Source organism: Copidosoma floridanum, unplaced genomic scaffold (assembly GCF_036245765.1).
Source record: "Copidosoma floridanum isolate Cflo_tuat_1 unplaced genomic scaffold, Cflo_Japanese_pri ptg000007l, whole genome shotgun sequence".
Classification (NCBI taxonomy): domain Eukaryota; kingdom Metazoa; phylum Arthropoda; class Insecta; order Hymenoptera; family Encyrtidae; genus Copidosoma; species Copidosoma floridanum.
The window spans coordinates 2,795,249-2,808,624 of NW_028321884.1; the positions used below are offsets into that span (position 1 = coordinate 2,795,249).

The window sequence follows — 13,376 nt, forward strand, 5'->3', positions numbered from 1 at the left end:
ATACCTGTACGCTAATTTAAACAATACATCAAAAAGAGTTTTCCAAATGGTGCATTTCGTTACATATTTCCTCAAATGTTGCAAAAACTGTGTACGGTTACGCAACTTGTTTAGCAAATATCTTTTTTGAATCGCCTCATGCTTTTCACGCTTTGAAAGCACGATAAACGAAAAGAAAAAAAAAAATCATAGAGGGAACAAAACCGAGATGGTGGATGCAATACGCAACTGCTACGAAATGGAAAATTGCAGGGCGTGGGAGGCTTAATTTTTACCTTCCCGCAAACCCCCTACCTATTTCGTACACATAAGTAAATTCCTTACAAATCTCGTTTGTATCGAATCCACAGACACTCTCTTTCGTCTAACCTATCGCGAGAACGCTCGTACACGTATAGGTATAACACACAGCGAGTCGACTTTAGGGAGCTCGGATCAAAGGCTCTCTTACCGATCGTCGCCTCTTTCCAGCAACCATTCCGTGTTTATCTATCCAGCGATGAAAGTGCCGATGATGGAAGCAAGTAACTTAGTTTTTTTCTCTTCCTCTCTGCAGCGAGAAAAACAAGGAAACGATAACAAGTACCAGGGAGGTGCTGATAAGTTTTATACAGAGCTTTGGTTATGCGATTTCTCCCCCCTTTCTGATACCTATACTCGCGTGCGGGATAAACTCTTATTGCAGCCGATACAATAAATCGACCGAACGATCGGCTCGTACGTGTAATTTAATAAGACCCGTGAGATCGATCCGATGTGTATCCAAATTAGCGTCCGGAATCCGGTAGATTACGTTTATCACCAGTTACTTGCGCATGAAAAAGGATGAGAAAAGAACACACCACCCGATGACGATCTCGTTACTGTATAGTCAAGTTGATCGCAGTACTCGTGCCGGTGTATGGAACAAGGCAAATAAACAATAATCCAAGATCGATGATCCGATAGATCCGAAATACCTGTTTGCCAGTCACCTCGTCTAATGTGCCGTAATACACAAACGTGTTCGCTGGACACTCGCGATCGCCTCCAGGTGTCATTGGCACATGTGTATATATAGCGGATAAAGGAATGCCGGAGAGAGGCGCGGTACAACACACACGTATATATATATATGCTTTATGCAAAAGGCGATTAGCCGGGGCGTGCGTGCAGCAGGCGGCGCGCGTTAGAAAACGCCGTTACATATCTCACCGTTCTCGCGTCTTAAATCAACGTTATTTCCGCGCTGCCGTTCTCTTAGTGCAAGCCCCCTCCATCCCATTATAAGTATACCGATATACGCGCACACACGGGATGGGTCGTTGTTGCTTTTTTTTTTTTTCCTCCAACTTGAGTCGCGGATCTATGTATACATTGCCGTTGGGAGATTTTTCGTCGTTGTTCCTCCCGACTTTTACGAGCGGAGATTTGCATTTTAAGAGTCGGCTCTCCGCGAGTGTGCTATTAGACGAAGCTTCTTTCTTCTTCTTCTTCTTCTTTTTCTTCAGTGCGCACACACAAGCGTGCTTTTTGTTGTTGTTCAGCCCATGGTTTGTTTCATCGTAAATACGTTGAAAGGCCACATTTTTACCAATACTTTTGCTTTACCCTGTTGAATTGTTATTGGATTCGTTCGGTGCTTATCCGTAGAACCGATCGAACCGATTTGGTCGCCAAGTGGAGCTAATGCCATTGCGGTCCCTGGAAAAAAAAAAGAAAAAAAAAAAAAGAGAGAGAGCACCGAAAGAGAAAAAAGGAGCCGGTGTGGAATCTCTGCGGCTGTATAGGAGGCGTCCGCAATCGGGGTTACTCACTCGGAAAAATGTGCCGATTTGAAATTCTAATGGCGTGGCCGAACAACCAGGCAAGGGTATATGGAAAGAGGAGGATCGATGTGTACGTAATCGCCGGCTAAACGGCGGACACGCTTGGGAGGAAGGAGCCGATCATCGTCATCCTCGGCGCGACTGATCGGCGGAATAATGTTAATGCGAATTCCAAGGAAGTATTCCGCGCGGACCGGCTCCCGGGCTCTCTCTCACTGCTGCACCGCTCGTTCATATATATATATATATATGTACGCAAAAGGACGACGAGGACTATCGCCGCTCGTCCCGGACACCGTTATGACCTGGAATCCCTCGATGTAGCCGCGGTGGGACCACCTCCCCCTCTCCTTCCTATATCGCTCGTTCGGTTCGGTAAAACACACACACGCATCAGGTGCACATGAACATGTATACATTTAACGTTACTCGTTGGCATCGGGTGGATTTACGCTCGGGCTCCTCCTTCCTTGGGACGTGTATTAATCGGTGCTTATTACGAACCCCGAGCACGTGGACTTTGCCGATCGGCCGATCGATTTTTCGAGGTCGCGGCCTCTCTCTGGCCACATGTATACAACATTGTCTTCTGTATATACAATATCGATCGCGTAGCCGCGGTTTCGTGAAATGTTGTTGCCCTCCCGCGAGCGTTTGTCTCGGTTTTCGCTCGAATCGGCCAACATCCGTATCGCGCTTAGCTCGAGGAGAAAGGGAAAATGGAACGATTGTCCGACGATTGAAAAAAAAAAAAAAAAAAATAATCCAACTCTTTGCGCGTGTCAAACAATTCCAAGGGGGTTTGTCGTGTTGTACTTTACGAACGAAATTCCTCCGAATGGATTAGCGGCCAAACAGCGCGGCCGACACGCAAGAGCAATTACCATAAGGATTTAATGAATCCCCAAGAGCCCGGGAATGCGCTTGAATCGAGAAAATTTGTACAGGAATTATTTATTCAACGGCTTGATGGCCAGTAAGAGAAGAGGGGGAACTTCATTAACGCCGAGGCACATATAATTCATATGATACATCACACACACACGGTGATGATCCAAGGCCGCGCTCGTTTATGTACGGAGCCAACGGTACATACCCCCCCCCCCCCTTGCTATCCCGCGGAGCTGAATCGAGGGACAGCACGCGCAAAGGTGTACGAAATCAAAATCCGTGTACTTGTGTACACATTGAAAAGCAGTGATGGCGTCGCGCCAACGATCCCAAGCATATACAAGTGTGGGTACAACCTGTGCGAGCATTGAAATAATCAAACGCGCGCGTCAGGTGCGCCTATATACACTTGTATATCTATATATGTATATACTGAGTACATGAATCTCCATTGCGTCGTAAGTTGGAGCGAGGGACTTGCTCAATACCTAAGAGGCGCGCGACGACTGTGTAACGCATAGTGTATATAGAGAGAGAGTCATCGGGAATCGATTTGTTAATAAATAAATATATATATATACATGTACGCTCGGCTCTCTTGGTCAGCTCTTTTTTCTCTGGTATACACACACGTAGAGGCGTTTGGCGAGGGGGCATTTTATTGTTGAGCAAACGTCTGAAAGACAGAAGTAATAAATCTGTCGCGCCTTTGCGCAACGACAATGCATGTAAGTACGCGCTTTTCTCTGATGCACCGCGTATAGCGAAAGGTATGGTTTTTTTTTTTTTTTTTTCTTCGGATGTGCTTGTATTGATTACGAATAAAGTCAATCACGGCTCGGTAAAGGAATAATATATTTGCTGTTTTGCGTCACTGGATTCGAGTAGCTTGGTCAACGCGTCAATTTTACTGCTCGTACATGTTTGTCGATGGTCCTCGTTCGTGAGAAAAGGTCATTGAACCCCGTTGGAATTTCGGTCAACGAGTCAAAAGTGAAGATTTCACAATTAAGAAGTGGCTCAATTCGCTGTCCGTGTCCTTGGTGGATTACTCTCTTTCTCTCTGTGTATGTAATACGAGTGGAGAGGAAAGGTGAAACGGGTGCCGTCACGTTTCGAGAAAATTAACATGTCTCAACTATATATATATATATATCCCATTACAATTTTGCATTTCGAGCGCTGCGACTACTCCCACGTAGGTGGACTCGAAAATGAACGAATAGACTTTTTATATTGTACCATCGGAGTCGCAGTACCGGACCAATCGCTATTAGAAGAAAAAAAAAAAAAAAAAAAAAAAAGCCACAGTTTAAATTCCCGTTACTGCAGAGGCCCAAGATTTTTAAATACCAAACATCTCCTACAGTCGGGCCATTAAAGCAAACATCCTTGGGAAAATTCTTTAAGCTCATGGATGTATACTCGTATACCTAAATCACGTAAATCTATAGAAAAAGTAGTACTCGCCCATGAAACAAACTCTTTTCCCAACAGCATTGATGACTCCTAAAGTTTAAGACGAGTCGATCGATAGGTATATATATACACATATTGGCGTTTTTCACGCGCGAAAAGCCAAAAGCGTCCGGTCACCCAAAGCAGAGTGGTATTCATCTTACGCAACGCAACAATCCTTGGAGAGAAGTAGGTACAGTGGGCTTGAGATTGAGAGAAAAAGCCGGGGGGGGGAATTAAACGCCTGTCTCGGAGCGCCAATTAGGTGCTCCGTTTTTTTTCGTCTCCCCCCGCGGCAAACGTGACGCGTCGCGGTGACATTGAGAAGCCGAGGAAAGTCGAGTGGACGGAAAAAAAAAAAAAAAAAACCACTCCTTACGCAGCTGCAGAGCCACATTGTCGGTGGGAGGGTAAAAAAAAAGGGGAGAAAGCGAGGAGAAAAAAAGAAAAGAGGTCCCCCCCCCGGGTGAATTTAAACCGGCTCGTGGGGCGAGAACGACTTTCCCATGGTGGATTACGCGCAACATCGAAGATCGTTCCTTCCTCCGCGGAATAGCTGCATATCAACGGGTGAATCCTCTTTATCGGGACTTCCGCGCATTAGCTTTCTCCCGGATTCTCGCGGCTTATTATTCGCGCATACCTTTCACGGCCGCGGGTACATTGCGCTCTCCTGCACTGCTTCGTGTGTACACAAACGTGTGTATATACATATGCCATTAATGTGTACTCGCCTCCGTTCAGCACCTGACACAATATGGTGCATGTATATATTTATATATGCTACCGACTGCGGCAGTAACGTTAACGCGGTATTATTTTCCCCGCGATTTACGAGCAAAACGGACTGGCTTTAGCTCTCTCGTGTACATAAAACACACGCATCGGGCGCATGAGATGGAGAACGGCAAGACTCGCTCGCCCTTGCGGAGTTATGCTTGTATACCTGTTCTCGGCTTATGAGAGATTTCTCGCGCGAGAGCCCCATATATATATGTATATATGTACTTACTTACGAGAGGAGCCGCGGGTTTCGAAACGGGCCCGTCGAGGATTGCGGCAAGCCCTCGCGGTGGTGCTCGACTGCATTTTGCTCGGGACACATCGAGTGTGTATACTCACCTATACCTGCATTGTAATCTGCGCACGAAATTTCGAGCATACCGAGGAGTTTGTGTGGCCACTCGTTGGAAGGTTGTTACGAAATGTCGGAAGTAGGCCAAGCCGGAGGGAGAGAGAGAGAGGAAAGCTCGCACTGTCGCGGACGCGGGGAACGATGCTTACCGGTTAATGGGTACAATATTAAGTATATTGAGTATCGGTTCTCGCAAGGACTTTCCATTATCGAGGACATATTATATTCCATCTCTCATGTTAAAAGTAATTGTGTTTTTTTTTTTTTTTTTTATTTCTGCGCAGGGAGGATTCAGACTTCAAATACTGGACGCTCTGGACAGGCCCCTGGTCGACCTGACTCCGGTGACGAAGCAGAGCGAGTTCGTCGAGACCGACGCGACGTGAGTTATACTTAACAACAAACTCAATTTTTTTTTTTTTTTTTTTCTATTTCTCCATGTATATTGTTGATTATTTGTCACGTCCTCCTCGGCGATGGGGTTGATTGTTAAAACGAGCAGCGCGCAGAGCTACGCCGTCGAGCTACCGGCCAACTTCACCTGCACCGACTGCACCATCAGACTACTGCGGGAGGCCGAGGAGTGGGGCACGTCGTACAGGTTTTGGTCCTGCGCGGACGTCGACGTGAGTATACATATAAATTAATATGTAGCTTTCGTAACATATTTCACTTACCCAAAAAATCAAAGTTCCAAAGATCAGCTGTGTGCAATCTATACGCATGGATTAATGAAGTGCGCGTTTTCTTTCTTCAATTTAAAGGAAGTAACGAGATTTAAATTGTACAAATTACAGCGGTTAAAACGAAAAAGGGCCAATTAAAATACATTACACGATATTATACGCGCTTTGCGCGGGAGGATGTTTCGCAAATTGCGTTTTGTTTTCGAATAGTAAGATTATTAAGAAGACGCGATTGTTACCGGCGAGCGTGTGTATAATCGCTTTGCATTTACGGTACTTGAACGCTTTAATGAGATCTCCGGGAAGTGAGGGGGGAGGGGAATGACGAAACTCGCGGCACAGCCTGCTTTGCGTGTGTTTGCCAGGCAGATCAACCTTCTTCGTTTCGTTGCTCAATATTGACATGTGCACTCGGAGATGAAAAAAAAAAAAAGCAACAACACCAGCTTACACAAAAAGTAGAGTATGCACCGATGGTGTATCATAATTGTCGTACCGATCCGCAGATCGTCGAGAAGAAAGCGTACAGGGAGGACTGCAGCGGCCACGGGCGCTCGGTGCTGGCCCGTTGCAGGTGCGACAGGTTCTTCTACGGGGCGCGCTGCCAGTACCGCGAGGAGTGCCTCGACGACTCGGACTGCGGGACCCAGGGCGTGTGCATCGACAACGGGGGCACGACCCCGCCAACCAGGCACTGTTACTGCAACATCGGCTGGTTCGGCCCCGGATGCTCGAAACGTGAGTTATCTCGCCCCGAACAACAATTCGCTTTTTCTTCCTTCCTTTTTCTCTTGGATCGGGCTGCATCCTCCCCGTGTATTGTGCTCGCTTGAGCATGCACAGCCGTATACGTGTACTCAATCCGGCGTCGCTTTTTTTTTTTTTTTTATTTCGTTCCAGGCTCCGTGATGAAGAACGTCGACCTCGACCTTCAGTCGTACACGATGAAGCGCTTCTCAGACGATTTCACCTTCTACTGGCGTATCCTCAAGGACTCGAAGGAATTCGAGGGCGTGGCGGTTGTGAACGGGACCAGCTGGGTCGGGGTGGGCTGGCGCCCGAGTGGTCTGACCTCGGCTTGCCGGGCGATGCCGGAGATCCGCGAGCGGGGCAAAAAAGGTACTCCGGAACCCCTGCCGCGGCCGGAGCCCAAATCCGAGCCTGAACCGGAGCCCAACGACAGGTGCGTTCCGTTTTTCCATCTTTTGTTGCACGTGGAGTCGTGTATACTTGCTCGGGTAAAATAATTTTACGCGTAAATGGTCGATTAAAATCTGATTGTAACGTCAACATAAGATTGATTTACAATATGGTAAATACTGAATCTTCGATGCCATATCTAGCGAGCGATACGGGTCGAAGCATACATTTTTCACTTCGGTTAAAGACTCACCATTGACACTTTTACCAGAGCCTTTCGCCGTTTCATATTTTTTCATACGCCACTTAGATTTTCTAAAAATTTTATCCAACGTCGTTCCATACGTGCAATATCGTTTAACTTAGAAACGGTTCGTATAAAAGTGATGTATACCTTTTCACATGGTATACATTTGGATACTATTATAGGGAAGACGATAAATCAAGTTTCTAACGTCACTCGTTACGGTTTACGACGGAGGCTTAGACGTTGTAAAGTTTCCACTTTGCACACAGTTTCCGTACGTGTCGACGCGTACGCGATAATAGCAATAAAAAGAATCGTTTGGATGGTTGACGTTATTTTCCAGGCAGGCCAATCCGTCGACGGAGCCGGAGCCCGAAGCCAAGCAAGTAAAATTAAACGGCAACAACAAGCGCTCGGCGAAGCACGATGATCCCGTCACTCCGCTGCCGGACGGCGACGTCACCGTCCAGACGAGCGTCACTTACCGCGTCAGCACGAAACAAGGTAAGGAAGCCGATTTCACGAGCACTTGGCGATATATATAACTCCGTAACGCTTGCGCGACCCCACGGGAATGGGCCATTTTAGTGTACTTATGCTTTTTTCTCTGGTCGCTCGTTTAATGGCGTTGTTTTCCGCCAGGTCGCAAAAAGAGGTCGCCCCAGCCGGATCCCCAGCCGACCGGTAAGTTTTTGTTTTCAATTATTTAGAGGTAGCGTGTAGCGCGTGTAGCAAATGCGATTCGATCCCCAAGAGAGAGTTTTGATTCACGCGATTCGTATAAGATATAATAATATGTATCGGGAAAGAGAGAAAGCCACACATCCTCATTGAATGAATCGCAAATCCAAGGGCTCTACGCAAATTGTTCTCATCTAGTTCAAATCGACACGCAGCCTATCACAATAGCAAGACAATTTATTGTCAAAATAATAATAATAATAATAATAATAATAATAATAATAACAATAAAACACAATTCAAGTGACATGTCTCACGCGCATTAACCTGCAACTGCACAGCGGTCGTATAGAAATCCGTGCGAGAAGCGCGAAAAAAAAGGCAAAGCATGATGTATTCGTTTTAAAGATCCAAGATTGCATGATGATGTAATGAAACGCTGCATTATCGAAAATAATTAAAACGTTCAAACTGATTGTACATAAGAGTATTTATGTAGTTGAATACACGTCACAAATAATTAACACAGTTGGGACGTTTTAATTTAGCGCTGAAAGAAATTTTACAAAACCACACACGATAATAATAGATGATAGGTGCTGGTACACTTTGAAGATGCTAAAGCAAAAAAGACATAAAGGTTACGTGGAGACGATGTATAAAATTTTTTTTCTTCAACGAAGTAGAGAACGATGCGACTAAAAACACACACGCACCCTTGAGGGGGGGAATTTGCGCTACCTGCAGATTATGTAAATGACCGATTAGCTTCGCTGCTTTTCAGCGAAAGCAAGCTGTATATGCTATCCTCTAATTGTTCCCGACTCGCGGAACACGTGGCTATAAGCATGCAAAAATGCATACGTAGTGAAAATTTTCCTTTCGCACGCCATGTACCATGCTCTGGCATAATATATATATATATAAATATTAATTATACATACATACGTAAAAGAATAGAAAAAAGGTACGATGAGTTGCCGGTGCACAATGTGTAACTATTTTTTTTTTTTTTTTTTTTTTTTTTTTTTTTTTTTTTTTTTTCCATACATCGAGTACCTCGTAGAAAAACTCATTAACTCACAAGGTGAAGGTATAAATGGTGGCATGTGTTGCTTTTTTGCACAGGGGAGCCAGTCAGCGAGCCAGAACCTCCTCAGACTAAATCCGAGCCCTCCCCAGAGCCCCCATCCTCCGAGCCCGAGCTATCGTCCTCCGAGCCTGAACCACCATCCTCCAAACCCGAGCCGTCATCCGCCGAACCCGAACCTTCCTCCGAACCCGAGCCATCATCCGCCGAACCCGAACCTTCCTCCGAACCCGAGCCATCATCCGCCGAACCTGAACCTTCCTCCGAACCCGAGCCGTCGTCCTCTGAGCCTGAACCATCCTCCTCCGAACCTGAGCCATCATCACCACCATCCTCCGAGCCTGAACCATCCTCTGAGCCTGAACCATCCTCTGAACCTGAACCACCGTCCTCCGAACCTGAGCCATCATCACAATCCTCTCCAGAGCCCAGGTCAGAACCTTCGACCGAGCCCTATTTGGAAGATTCAAAACAACAGTCTAATGAAAAATCAGGAACGAGCAAAGGTAAATTCTTAGTCTTTATCAAAAAGTCTGACAACTTTTTCTCTCTCTCTCTCTCTCTCTCTCTCTGCTGTCCACGCCAATCGATGATATATAGAACTGTAAAATCGACCTTTCGTGAACTATTCTGTTATTTTCCTCTCTTTGAGCAATTCATTCCTTCGTTCGTTCACTCTCGTACATGTAACGACAATGTGTGCAAAAAAAATAGTTGGCCATCCAGGTGTCGGACTACATAAGTACACTCCGAAGCACGACTTCAATCCTATGGACTGTACGGACATAGTTATCGGTTCGGCTCGAGGAATGAAGCACCGTATCGGTGACTACTACACAAGAGACAGATCGACACCCCACCCTGACTCCTTCTGGGGTGGCAAGGACAGTCTCACTGCTGCAATGGGCTTCGAGAGGGACGGTGTTACCACGATTCTTTTCAGGCGCAAACTCGCGAGCGACGAACACTTCAGCGACCATGAGATTATTGATGGCGCTATGCAGGTAGGAAAAGAAGTTTGTGTCGAACAAGTTGAAAATTATTACATGTCGAATCGATGATAGGTCATTTGGGCCAAGGGTCAAGAGCCCGGTAAATACATCCACGTGCCTGCTAGTGGAGTAGAGCAGAGTAAAGTTAGCGTCAAGGACTTTTACAAGGCCGATGAACTCAAGTACCACGGGCACAAGTCTCAACGAGGAGTAACAAGCATCAATTTCTTTGGTAATCATGTATTTTTCGTAGATGACCATTCGAATCACTTTTCCTTGCAATTACATTTGTATTGATGATAAAATAACGATTCAGAGGAGAAAGGAAGGGAAGATTTTGGCGGAGGAGTGACAATGGAAGGTGGAGGCTGCGGCGGAGAATGGCATTACCCTCGGCACTGCTCACCGGAAAATTACACGTGCGAGTACCGCATCAAGTGGTTATACAAAGCAAGGACTGTACGTTGAAGGAAAAAAAAAAGAGAGAAACTAGCATTCATCGAGTTTTTCCGCTTGTAACAACTAAACGTTTATTTTCCAGGAGGAAGTCGCTTTCACAATCGTGACAAAGAACGTTGACACGTGGACGGGAATCGCGTTCTCCAAAGACGAGAAAATGGTAAGTGCCACTTGTACGGTATAACGTATCGAGCAAACGCCCTTTTACGACTGCAAATTTTCCATACACAGTCGCACACGGACGCCATTCTCGGATGGGTGGACAAGACCAGCGGAAGGGCGTTCCTGATGGACACTTGGGTGAACGGCTACAACTCGCCAGTCCTCGATCCCCAGCAAGACATTTTCAACTTCAGCGGTCGCATCGACAACGGCGAGACCACCTTAAAATTCACGAGGAAGCGGGACACGAGGGACTCGCGCGACCTGTCTTTCACCGACGACCAGTGCCTCTACCTGATGTTCCCGGTCAAGGGCGGCACTTTCAACCCCGTGAATAAAAAAATCCGCAAACACGAGACCGTACCCATTGTCTCCGCCCAAAAAGTCTGCATCAAGTCCTGCGGCATAGATGGTGAGTCCAAATTTTGTTACTTCGCACCGCGTGGCTTTTGTTAACACAAGCGCTTCCCAATGGCAGAGGAGGACGAAGCGACAACGCCGGTGCCTCCGCGTCTGTTTTACGACGTCGAAGTCAGACTGGTGAATCTCGGCGACGGCTACAGGGCACCGATGCCGGGAACTCCCGACTTTGAGGACCTCTCCAACACGATCGCCGGGAGTTTCTCCCCGACCCTGGAAAAGGTTCCGGGCTTCCACCAGCTGAAGCTCAACGAAGTTCGAAAGTGCGTAACCCCCTTTTTTTTGGGAAGCAATGCAAAACTGCGCGGCTGATTTCTCGATTGTGTTGGTAGGAACGGCAACAACGCGGTCATCGCGAAGATGAATCTGGCGATCGACAAGAACGAGATCAAGGGGAGGGCTCTGAGGCCCCAAGATACCGCTGCCATGGCCGAGGCGGCCCTCACGGAGGCCCTGGGGACGGGAAAGGTTGGAGCACTCACGGTTGACCCGCAGTACCTCGTACTTCGCTCGCACACGCGTAAGTTTAGCGGGCACTTTTAGAAGAGGGGCAACGTGTAACTCGAGACGATTTTTGCTTGCAGAGAACGACCTGGAGGAAAACGATCTCGAGAATCAGGGGAGCGAAAACTCGTTGATGGCGGGGCTGTTTCTGGGCGACACGAAGGCTTACGTGATCATAGGCAGTGTGGCTGTCCTGGTGGCTCTTTTGATCTTCCAGGCTGGATGCACCATGTACAAGGCCTCGAAGAAGCGAACGACAAAGGTATGGCTATCCCATCAGTTTACACAAATGCCTCTATTTTTTACATTCCTGCTTGATGTATTTCGCGTTGAAAAGTATCGTTAAGAATGTTGTACTTTTAAAACTGATTTCTTCTGCATGCTTGAACGTATCCGAGTACACACGTGTCTTTTGTGTACAATGTAAATTTGTTGGATCTTGTTTTCTTTTTTTTTCTTTTTTTTTTCCTTGGCACTTACGTATCCTGTTTATTTTCTTCAACTTCTCTTTCTTCCTTCATTTTTCATTTCCTTCTTCAATCCTCAAAAAATGTGCTGGCTGAATTTACGTACAAGTATATACATTTGGAACCATATAGCATTGTACCAATTGAAAAATCAACAAGTAATTCGAAATGATAAGCTTTTGCACTACACGCGAGAAAGAAATTGAAATGAAAAACAAAGAAAAAAACGTACAGCAATGAGAGAAAGAGGAGCGGTCGGAAGAGAGAGGACGAGGATGTGCTTGAAAAAAAAAAAAAAGAAAAAAGAAAAAAGAAAAAAAGAAAAAGAAAAAGGTTGTGCTTTGCTTGTGTTTTTGCATGTGCCGTCGTACGCACGATCATTGCACGCGACTTCTCTTTCCAAATACAACGAATCAATCGAACGATCGGTCGCTATCAGAGGGTGTACTCGCTGCCCCTGGCCAGTACGCCTGGCATCGGCGGCAACGGAACGATGATGTCGGGCTCCAACAATCCTTACCACCAAAATCACTACAACCACCACAACAACCATCATCGTACGACCAATCACCATCACGCCCCATCGGTCAATGGGAATGGCACGTCGCGACATCAGTATCACCGGCAAAGTGACCACCATCTCCATCACCAGCAACAGCAGCAACAAGATCTACGCCACTATCACCACCAACAGCCGCAGCAGTTGCATTTACCACCGAACATGCATCATCGCTCGTCGCAAAATTGGTAGTGAGTGCCGTTGTTGTTGTGTGCGCGCGCGTGCGATAACATTGATTTACCCATTACCTGCTATTACACGTAGATCCTTCAGGTATCTCTCGTTCTCTCATCTGCTGCTGCCCGTACCTACTCTCTTTCTCTCGTCTACATCGCATGTCTAGATTATTTTTTTGTCTATCGCTGTTTTTGCATGCCTTTTACTTAATCTCTGCTGCACACACATACTTTTAGGTGCATTAGTTACGTAAGATGAACCGTGGCTCTTTGTGAAATTTTTCTGCTTCTGTTCATGACATTTACAAATCCCATCGGAATGTTGGAACCACGTCACTATAGATCGTGCAGGTTTTTTTTTCTCCTCCACAAAGTTAAATTTGCACCACCGCAACGTAAAATTTCGATTTTTTGATAAAAGGAATACGATGTCAGTGAAAATATTCGAGAAATGACGAGTAATGGGGGCCAAAACGTTTATACCGATACCTCTCGTTGCAG

At 46.3% G+C, this 13,376-nt stretch overlaps 1 protein-coding gene across 1 annotated transcript in view; it reads left to right on the forward strand.

Annotated features, from left to right (window-relative positions):
- nahoda (DOMON-like domain-containing protein nahoda) overlaps positions 1-13,376 on the forward strand; it is a 30,009-nt gene that overhangs the window by 14,527 nt on the left and 2,106 nt on the right. The window contains exons 4-18 of the mRNA XM_023391138.2: positions 5,577-5,674; positions 5,795-5,918; positions 6,485-6,716; positions 6,879-7,161; positions 7,709-7,869; positions 8,008-8,049; positions 9,175-9,642; positions 9,851-10,140; positions 10,201-10,360; positions 10,445-10,587; positions 10,670-10,747; positions 10,819-11,161; positions 11,228-11,432; positions 11,502-11,689; positions 11,754-11,935. Of these exons, the coding sequence (XP_023246906.2) occupies positions 5,577-5,674; positions 5,795-5,918; positions 6,485-6,716; positions 6,879-7,161; positions 7,709-7,869; positions 8,008-8,049; positions 9,175-9,642; positions 9,851-10,140; positions 10,201-10,360; positions 10,445-10,587; positions 10,670-10,747; positions 10,819-11,161; positions 11,228-11,432; positions 11,502-11,689; positions 11,754-11,935 (2,997 nt within the window). The remainder of the gene's footprint in view (positions 1-5,576; positions 5,675-5,794; positions 5,919-6,484; positions 6,717-6,878; positions 7,162-7,708; positions 7,870-8,007; positions 8,050-9,174; positions 9,643-9,850; positions 10,141-10,200; positions 10,361-10,444; positions 10,588-10,669; positions 10,748-10,818; positions 11,162-11,227; positions 11,433-11,501; positions 11,690-11,753; positions 11,936-13,376) is intronic.